Below are 11,104 nucleotides of genomic sequence, written 5' to 3' on the forward strand. Positions count from 1 at the left end.
ATTTTTTGTAAATTTTTACAAAATATTTTCCTCTGTATCTAAAGGGCCAAGTTTATTATAAATGGAGAAAATTGTAAGTAGCAAGAATGTTCAGTAAAGTAACAGTAAACAGTTCAAGAAATTTATATATTCAGATATTCAAGCCACAAAATGATGTAACATTTGTCAAGAAAATTACTTTACTTTTGCAAGGTGCAGGAATCTAATATCTGTTCTGAAAATAGAATGATGTCATTGTTAAAATTATCTTTGAAAAATTTGATGTTATCTTCCTTTGTCTGGAATTGCTGTTAGATCAACTACAACCAATGCACTAATTAATTTTACTTCCCACTGATAAATAGAAGTCATTTTTACTGTTCAGTGCTTGGTCTTTTTCATGATGGTCAGTCTCTTTTCTGTGTTGTTTGTAGATTGCTTGATGTCTTTTTGTCATATTTTGTCTTTGACTTATGAAAATGAATATTCTGTTTGATATATTCACCTTTTTAATGAAAGCCCTTCATTTTAGTCAGATAGGATAGGAGGTTTTTATTACACAATAAACAGCTAGGATTTTTATGTAAGATGTATTTAGAATTAATTTTGTTTTTGTAGGATGGTTATGGTGCATTATGGATTATAAAGAGCTCCCCAAACGAGAAAATTGGGGACAAACAAGGGATGCACAATAATGAGCGTATCCATGAAAATTGTTTTCAGGAAATTAGGAACTTTTTTGTAGAGGTTTATGAGGTCACAAGAATAATCGTCTCATCTGGTGATTATTTTGTATCCTTTTGTGAAAATTGTGCGTTCTATGATGCTCCAAGAGATTTTGACAAAAATAAATATGGGAAACTGTGTAAAGATGAAAAACAGTGTGATGTTTCTTATGTATGTCGGGAGATCAAAAGTGCATATGGAGATTTTATCGTTGATATCAACAATGTTAAAAGTCGAATGTTAAATAGCGGTGTTTTATTTCATGATTTTCATTTCGGGTGTTGTATCTTTATTGATGATGGTGAAAAATCTATGGATTCTGAAAGGGATATTCCTGTATTAAAAAAGATTAAATCAACAAGTGATGCAGTGCAAAAATCAATGGATTCTGAAAAGGATATACCTATATTAGAAAAGATTAGACCAACAAGTGATGCATTGCAAAAATCAATAACAGAAAATATTAAACCAGCAAGAAATGAATTGCAAAAATCAATATCTGAAAATATTAAACCAAAAGATGTTGAAGCTGACATTGGAGATTTGGTGTTTTTGTATGGTAAACCAAATCCCAACTACTCACCAGCCTGTCCAGAAACTGTGGAAGATAATTTAGAGAGTCCAGAAGGGGAGATAATTTACCATGATGACAGTGATCAAGATAATTATGCTGTTTTAAGTTGTGATGCATTTCCAAGTGAGTTAAACACTCCATTAGAACCAACTGAAGACGAAATAGACAGAAAGGATGTCATAAAAGTTGAAAGTTATTGGGAAGAATTTGGTGATGATTCTATAAAAAGAAGCTTAAACATTTCCACAGAGGATCAAATAATTGAAGGAACTATGAAGTCAGAACCTATTAATGAAGAAATGGTTCTAACTGAAAATGTGAAACAGGAAATAGTCAATAGTGGAAAAACTAAAACAGGTAAAATTGGGTCAGCAAAGTCTTCAAAGAAGTTGAACATGAAAAAACCACCCCAAACCGAGGGAAAAAAGGTTCATACTTGGAAAGAAGAGGAAATAGGGAGCTGTATTTCAATACCAGATTCGCACTTGGTGACAAGTGACTTTTTATCTGAAATTTCAGAAAATTTCAGTGACAGCGGTTTGAATGTTATAGAAGATAGAAACCGTAAGATTCAGAGGTCATCTGATGTAATCTGTGATACACTGGAAGGCGGGTCTACCAGTATAAAAAAAAATCCAAAGTCTCAAAAGAGTTTTAACAAAGATTCCAAGTCTCAAAAGAGTTTAAACAAAGATTCCAAATCTCAAAAGTGTTTAAACATTCCCAGTAGCAGTAGTAGTAGTAGTGCCTTGAAAAGGAGTTTTAGTGTACCTCTGGTTAACCACTTCTTCAAACAAAGTGAACCGTCGGCTGATAAATTCGTCAAACAAAGTGTATCTCCGGCTGAAAAATTCTTCAAACAAAGTGTACCTCCCACTGACACATCCGTCAAACAAAGTGTACCTCTGGCTGACAAAGCCGTCAAACAAGGTGTACCTCAGACTGAGAAATCGGTCAAACAGATAGAGAAAGGACAAAAAATAAATGATAAACAAAACAAATCCCCTCCCAAATGCTCAATTAGAAGTGAACAGAAAAGTGCAAAAGAGGAAAAGAAAGAAACTTTCAGTAAAAAGCTGTATGGTCCATTGCTAAATATTGAAGGAAATAAAACCAATAAAAAATTCAAAAACACTAGCCATTCTTTATATGAAGATGTTATGGACTTAAAAGTGGTAGACAACAGTGGAAGAAAACAGTCCCAAAGTTTGTTGTTAGATGAAACGAAAAAGAGTCATTTCGAAAATCCAATTGATTATACAGATAATGATGATGATTATGATGATGATATTATAGAACTAGATATCGGTAGAACTAACAAGAATTATGTCAAACTCGACAGAAGTCAAAGTGAAAATGATATCAGTAAAAATTTACATCATGATATAATAGAAATAGATGTTGATCACGAAAACTCTGATAGCAGAAATGTATATAAGGATGATATTATTGTGATAGATACCGGTGAGAATCTCAAAGACATGCATAATATTAAAGGTCATTCCAAGGACATTCCTGTAAACCTACAAAAAAGGAAAAGATACTCCGATGACATAATAGATTTAGGTGTTGGTGATGATAATAGAAAGTCATATAATGAAAGTAGAATTTCACATATTACCTCAAATCTTAATAATGGGAAAACTGAAAGTATCAAAACACTAAAGTCACATGACAAAGTGATATCAATTGATAGTGATGATGACGTCAGGTCACATGATTTGTATAATTATGATAAAAAACTAATAAAAGATGAAATCTTTGATGATTCTGACGATACAGATGATTATTATACTGATGAAGAGCACAGTGAAGTGCCCCATTCAGATTTTAAAACAAAAAAGTATTCCTCTATAAAAGTTAAGGAGAAAAATTGGAAATCATCTGACAAAACTGATTTTCAAAATAGGAAATTACTGGACATCAATAGAAAACCGGGTGATAAAAGTTATGACAAAATTGATCATACAAAGAAAAAATCTCAACCTTTTCAACTGAAAAGAAAATTTTGTGAATGGAAATTTCCCAAGAAAACTAATCTTTTAGGTCCAAAAATAAAAAAAGAAACAAATTCTCTGATTGAATCAGATTCCATGCAGAATGTCTGTGATCATAACAAATCTGATGCATTCCAAAAACATTACACACAGGATGAAAGTCGAATAAATGAGGAAAGTACTGTTTATGAAACTGGATCTGATGTAAAACCTGAAAAAGAGAAATGGATTGTAGAGGGACACGAAATTAAGGATTGTAAAATTAAAGTTTTTAAATTAGATGATAGTGATGTAGATTATATTTGTCAGGAATTAAAATCAGGACATAAAACAAATTATGCAAATTATCTTGACTCTATGCAGAAAATGGATGCACGTAATTATGATCAACTAATGAATGGCTGTTTAAAATTAAATATGAAGCCTAGAAGATTGAAAAGGATCATAGAAATTTGTAAAAAATTGTTTGAGATGAAAAAATATTTTCATGATAATCCTCATAAGAGAACAGAAAGGACTAGAAAAAGAAAATCAAACTCATTCATGACGAATGGAGAGTTAAAGAAGAGAAAAAGTGATAATAATATATTGGAGTTTGTGGATCTTGATTGGATAATGGATTCAGATGATTCAATGTCAATATCTGAGGAGGATGAGGATGAAGACACAGACTTTGATGATTTAGATTTTACAGATGTAAGATACATACAATGAAATAGTCCATCATTGGGTCATGTAATCATGTTATTTTAAGGCTTTATTATGCTATTTTGGTTGCTGTCTCATTAACATATATCTTATATCTCCTTTAATTCATTAACATGAGATAATTTACATGATAAAACACGAAAGGTCCAAATGTCAAAGGAGCATTGTCTACATTGCTTTACATAATCATAAATGTTGCAGCAAGGTCTTTAACAAGCTGAGATATATATATGCCTGAGAGTAAGGCAGGTCTTCATTTAACATATAAAGGAAACATATTTAAGTATTTGGATTTTAATGATAATTATTTTTACAGCAACTTTTTGGCCATAATGGTAAAAAAAAATGGCATTTTATATATCCATGTATGTAAATAGTAAAGTAATTGATGCAGTAATGAATGCACACACTGAATGTATTTATATGTATTATGTTGCAGAATGACTTGTTTTGCCCAGAGCCTGGATGTACAAAACGGTTTGCCAGTTCTGTGACTCTTGAACATCATATAGCCAGGAAACATGATGATCAGTCATATGAAGAAGTAAGTTCCTTTCATCAGAGCATAAAAATCTCTTTACCTGAAATAATCTTTCTTAATAAATAAATGCTCACCAACCATCTTGAAACTTCAATCAAATATCTAAAAAGTTTTATATACTGAAACCTGTCTACATACCTTAGCAAATTTTACAGAACCATAGCTTATATTAGTGAACAGTTTGGAATATGATGACTTCAATCAAACCCAACAACACAAGAAAACAAAAACAAAATATTTGTTAGTCATGGACTCATGCTCATTAACAACACAGATATTTATAGCTCATGTATATTAAGCTACCATAAGTCTCAACTTTGGATAGAAATAACAAGCAAAGATCTGCCTTAAATTACAACAATGCTAATATATATACATTTAGTATATGAGTGTTTTAAATTAAGATGATAGTTATGTGTTTTACTCATAAATTCTGTTCTTTGTGCATGTTTCCTTGTCATTTTTCATTTCTATATATTTCTTATTCTTCCAAGTTTGTTTTTTTTTTACTTCAGAAGCAGTATATTGTATCGTTTAAATAGGAATAAGCAATAAATTATGACTAGGAAATAAATATTGAGATATATACTAAGTAAAGGTTAAATGTTTTGTATTTGTAGAGAAAGTTCTGTCCTGTTGAAAACTGTGAGAGGAGTTACTCAAACAAACATAACTTAATGACACATATTAAAAAGGACCATGGTGAAGTTATATACAATGAAATAAGATCAGAATTATATAGCATGAAACCAGAACCTGAATCTGCAGTAAGTCTGGGGGGTCGGGGATATAACAAACATAACCTAATGACACATATTAAAAAGGACCATGGCGATTTATATACAATGAAATAAGATCAGAATTATATAGCATGAAACCAGAACCTGAATCTGCAGTAAGTCTGGGGGGTCGGGGATATAACAAACATAACCTAATGACACATATTAAAAAGGACCATGGCGATTTATATACAATGAAATAAGATCAGAATTATATAGCATGAAACCAGAACCTGAATCTGCAGTAAGTCTGGGGGGTCGGGGATATAACAAACATAACCTAATGACACACATTAAAAAGGACCATGGTGAAGTTATATACAATGAAATAAGATCAGAATTATATAGCATGAAACCTGAACCTGAATCTGCCGTTAGTCTGGGGGTCGGGGATATAACAAACATAACCTAATGACACATATTAAAAAGGACCATGGCGATTTATATACAATGAAATAAGATCAGAATTATATAGCATGAAACCTGAACCTGAATCTGCGGTAAGTCTAGGGGTGTGGGTTTTAGACAACAGTGGTGTTTTCTAGAGGTCAGATTAGAACTGAATGGTCTACATCTTTAGCATTAATCTTGCTAACTTTCAGTCATATTTCAGCAGAACTAATTTAACAAAAATCATTACTTACTATAAAACTTGAAGGTTTTGCATCTTTTGTTATATATGTGACACTCAGAAACATGTCCTTCCCCCCAAACGTGTCCACATCGATGTTAATGAACTGCAAAACATGTATAGTTGTAAAATGGCGCCAAAGCATGTCATTTGTATAAACGCCCAAACGTGTCCGATTTTTAATAAACACCCAAATGTGTCAAATCCCCCTAATGTGTCCATATCTTTATTTTTTTACTGGAAATGTCATTCGTGTCAATATTGTAAATACGTAGGTTATTTGGTTATTGCTTTTTCATTGACGTATACTCATTTTGCTATTTAATAGAAAAAAATAGAAAATAACTTTAGATCTTTATTTTTCAACCGGCAGAATAACCTGGGTAAAAGTGGGGACGTTCGTTAAGCTATTTTGGATGTAAATGTAAGCAGCCATTCTCCGTCAAATTGTAGATATAAAATCAGATACCTCATGTAGGGAGAAATTCCCATGCACTGAAGTCATAAAAAAAATCGTTTTTACTCTCTTTTGAATTTTTTAAATTAAAATCCCAACTAGTGTTAATCCTGAATAACCGTAAACATTTAGGTCCAATCCTCAATTCCTGGTATGATAATAGAACCTATCTACAGTATAAAAACGAAGATGTGGTGTGATTGCCAATGAGACGATTCTCCACAAAAGACCAACTGACACATAAACTAACAACTATAGGTCATTGGACGGCCTTTAACAATGAGTAAAGCCTATATCGCATAAGCAGCCATAAAAGGCCTGAAAGGACAAATGTATTTTTGCTAACATAATATTGTTCAAATAATGCATGAAATATTTGACACTTGATGTTATGTCTCTTGTTCCTGTGTCCTTAGTGATGCTCGAAACCTAAAATTTATTAAAAAAAACCACCTGACAACCAGTTTATGATTTGAAGTGCTTTTACAATACCAAAGTTGAGAAAAGGAAGTCAATTCTGCTGAAAGCCCGCCGTGCAATATTCAGATTAATATAAAAGCATCATCGGAGTTTATTAGTACAAACTAATTAACAAAGTAAACGATTTTAAAATTCAATTGTACTAAAACTATTTAAATCTATGTTTTCTCTAAATGAGCATGAAAAACTTGCAACTGGACAATAAGCAATTTCAATCAAAAGTTATCAATGTCATTTTGGACATACGTGTATTAGAGCTAAATGATGTGAGATATTCTGGCGTTAAAAAGTGGACTTGTTTGGGCGAATAACAATTATCGGACACGTTTTTGGGGTAATGAAATTGGACACGTTTTTGGGGAAATGAAATTGGACACGTTTGGGGTGAATAGACACGTTTGAGGAAATCAGACACATTTGGGGTGATGGACAAGTTTGGGAGTGTTACATATATATTAAGTGGCTAAATTTAAGCGTTGTCAAATACAAAATATTTTGTTTTCATGAAAAATGTTCTTTCTTTTTTCTTTCTTTTTTTGCAGGCAGTAGGACACACAATACATAGAAAAGTGGCACTCACTTTGTATAGATATTACTTTTTCATGAATTGCTCCTTAAATAATTTTAAAATCCATTGAAACTAAGCTCTTTATATATTATTTTTCAGATGGTTCGACCAGCAGGAACCTGTTTAATGCCAACAGTTTGGCGAAATCCTCAACCTTTAATACCTTCACATGTGAAAGAGAAAATATCTAAGACTTCAGCTACTGAGCCTCCTAAGAATGTCAAGGAAGTCCAGGACATCAAAAATATTTTATCAGATTTTACTCAAAATGGACGAGGGTCTTTTTACTCTATTTTATCAAATAAATAATATATATTTCTAAATGGACTTAAGACTATTTGTATGACTATAGCACATTTATGTTTGAAAAGCCAGAAATCATATGCCCTGCCATAGCAGAGGCAGAATGAAGTTTTACCCTCGTCTGTCTGTCTGTTCCTCAGTCCATCTGTAAGCTTGTCTCGAAATTTGTTTCAATTCTCTAACTTTATCTTGCCTTTACCAAAATTTTTGGAACCTATACACAATGCTAATAAGCACGAAACACACATCAACTTTGAATTTTGGTGGCATTTAGTTCTAGAGTAATGCTCTTTACAAATGAAAAAAAAAATGCTGATTTTCATTCTCTTACTTTAGTTTGCCTCAAACAAATGGAATGAATCTTAAAAGTAATACTTATTACCACAAAATACAGATCACATTTTAATTTTTTGTTGGCATCAATTTCACCTTTCTAGAGTTGTGCCCTCTACAAATGGAAAAATTTAGCAAATCAAAAAAAAATTTCGTTTTCCTCCTCTCACTTTAGGTTGCCTCAACCAAATATTATAAAGTTTATACACAATGCTTATTTTCACAAAACACAGATCAAGTTTGAATTTTGGTGGTGACACTTTTACCATTTTAAAGTTATGTTCCTTTACAAATGGAAAAGATGTTGAATTTTTTGTTTTCTTTCCCTCTTAAGTTTGCCACAACCAAATGTTATGTGATTTTTAAGAAAAACGAATATGATATACTGAAACAAACAACAATCACTGTTACAGGCTCCTGACATATATGGAGTGCAGCAGGGTTAGACATGTTTGTGTGTGCCTGATCAAACCTTTCAATTAGTGACAGTGAGGCAGCAGGGTTAGACATGTTTGTGTGTGCCCGATCAAACCTTTCAATTATTGACAGTGAGGCAGCAGGGTTAGACATGTTTGTGTGTGCCCGATCAAACCTTTCAATTATTGACAGTGAGGCAGCAGGGCTAGACATGTTTGTGTGTGCCCGATCAAACATTTCAATTAGTGACAGTGAGGCAGCAGGGTTAGACATGTTTGTGTGTGCCCGATCAAACCTTTCAATTATTGACAGTGAGGCAGCAGGGTTAAGACATGTTTGTGTGTGCCCGATCAAACCTTTCAATTAGTGACAGTGAGGCAGCAGAGTTAAACATGTTTGTGTGTGCCCGATCAAACATTTCAATTAGTGACAGTGAGGCAGCAGGGTTAGACATGTTTGTGTGTGCCCGATCAAACCTTTCAATTAGTGACAGTGAGGCAGCAGAAAACAAGTATTAACACAATAATAAACAAAAACAAAAGTGCACATACTGGAATGTCTCGCCTGCTTTACTGACCATTGATTTTATGTTGATAAATATAAAGCTTAGTATCACATAAAATTAACTTAATCCTAGAAAATTAGGTAAAGTTCAGATAAAACAAACTGTAAATACATTACATCGTACAATCATTCCACACACCAAATAAAGTTGACACATTGCTTATAGCTTCTAACAAATGATCTTCACAAGGAAAACAAAATTGATAAATGAATCATGAAAATGAGGTCAGATGAACCATGCCAGACAGACAAGTACATCTTACAATCAGTTTATGCATTACAGGGGCGGATCCAGCCATTTTAAAAAGGGGGGTTCCCAACCCAGAGTAAAGGGGGGGGTTCCAGCTATATGCTCCCATTCAAATGCATTGATCGGCCAAAAAAAAGGGGTGGTTCCAACCCCCGGAACCCCCCCTCTGGATCCGCGCCTGCATTAAATATTGTTATAGACATATTAAGGAAGTTCGCTTCTCAGTTTCAAATTAACTTTTCAAAGCACTAGTTTATATTGATAGGGAATTGATAAAGGAATCTAAAGAGCAAAAAAAAATATATAGGTCACCGTGCTTGTTTTCGAGATATGAGCCATTGAAATTTTGGCGGGAAAAATTTCTCTCTTGACTTTCCATAGCTTTATCATTGACAAATTGTAGTTCTCAAAAACTGTTAAAATGTAAATTTTATAAGACTTTTACAGATGGCTTATCATTATCATTATTATACATGTAAAAGATTTTCAAAAAGAAAAATGGGGGTCACCGGGCAAAGTTTTTCAAGGCATTCAAATGGATAAAACCAGAGGATTCCGAAAATCTGACAAAAAAATCCAAAACATGTCAAGCCAGCTTCCTTAAAGATATAGTTAATTAGAGAGTAATTAACATTACAAAAAATCTTCCTCAAGAAGTCACTACACCATGAGGCCAAGGTCAATGGACAAATGACAAACGGAAACTTCATAACATAAGACATCTATTAACAAAGTATGTAGCATCCAGGTTTTCCACCTTCTAAAATATACAGCTTTAAAGTAGTTTGTTAATGTTACCTGATCATTATCTGTATGGAGCTTTCTGTGACAGAAGTGGCAGGCTCACAATAACTTTTAAAATACTATAATCAGCAATAAAAGGACAACCCATCAATTACATTTACTCATTGGTCAATGTTTTTATGCATTCTGCAGATTAATCAAGAAATCAGCAGCAAAAAGAAATCAGCAAAATTGTTTTATAAGTCCCCTTCCGACAAAGTCAAAAGGGACTCTAGGTTTGTACTATGTCCGTCTGTTCATCCATCATTTGGGTATATCTGTTTTCCACACTTTTTTTCTTCATTCTTGAATATATTGATTTGATATTTGGTATATATTTTCATCATTGCAAGTGACAAATTAAGTTCGAGCTATGTTCTGTTCTCACGATTTTGTTCAGACATATGGTCCATGGACAGTAAATTCACTAAAATATTCAGTTTTCTTTGCTTGAAGAATTGGTATTTAGTGTTATCATGACAAGTTTCAGATCAAATTAGAATTTTGTTTTAGTGTGATAATTTTAACTGGTAGGGGGCTTTGTATTGCTGTGTATACTTTCAGAATGCTTGTTTTGATTATGTAACGGATGGTTAATCAGTCATCTTAAAAGTAGGCCTGAACCATCTTGTGCAACCAACTAATCATGTCATGTCAACATAAACACCATAATCAATTATAGAAGACAGATTGCTTCTAGGATCTGAGATATAAGACTTCACCGTGAACACTTTACCTTGATCACTGATACATGAAATGAGGTTGAAGTCAGGAAATTCCCTATTTGAGGGATATGTAGACGTTGAAAGAATGCTATATACCAAAAATAATTATCCTGTTACTCATAATAGTTGAGTATTTCACATGGCACAAACTAGCCATTTTCTGAACCATGAAAAGGAACCAAAGAACGATTGACAAAAATTTAGCAATATAAGGCATGTGCATACAAGGTTTGAAGCATCCAGGTATTTCTACTTTGAAATATTAAGGTTTATAAGAATATTTCACTCA

At 32.8% G+C, this 11,104-nt stretch overlaps 1 protein-coding gene across 3 annotated transcripts in view; it reads left to right on the forward strand.

The window, feature by feature from the left end:
- The window catches only part of LOC139522824 (uncharacterized), a 43,498-nt gene extending 35,735 nt beyond the window's left edge, over positions 1-7,763 (forward strand). For all 3 annotated transcript variants that reach the window (XM_071316387.1, XM_071316388.1, XM_071316389.1), the window contains 4 exons: positions 598-3,972; positions 4,424-4,528; positions 5,146-5,292; positions 7,540-7,763. In XM_071316387.1, coding sequence (XP_071172488.1) covers positions 598-3,972; positions 4,424-4,528; positions 5,146-5,292; positions 7,540-7,749 — 3,837 coding nt within the window. In that variant the 3' untranslated portion in view covers positions 7,750-7,763. The remainder of the gene's footprint in view (positions 1-597; positions 3,973-4,423; positions 4,529-5,145; positions 5,293-7,539) is intronic.
- Positions 7,764-11,104: the final 3,341 nt, after the last annotated feature.

The sequence above is a fragment of the Mytilus edulis genome, chromosome 5, assembly GCF_963676685.1.
Source record: "Mytilus edulis chromosome 5, xbMytEdul2.2, whole genome shotgun sequence".
NCBI lineage: Eukaryota > Metazoa > Mollusca > Bivalvia > Mytilida > Mytilidae > Mytilus > Mytilus edulis.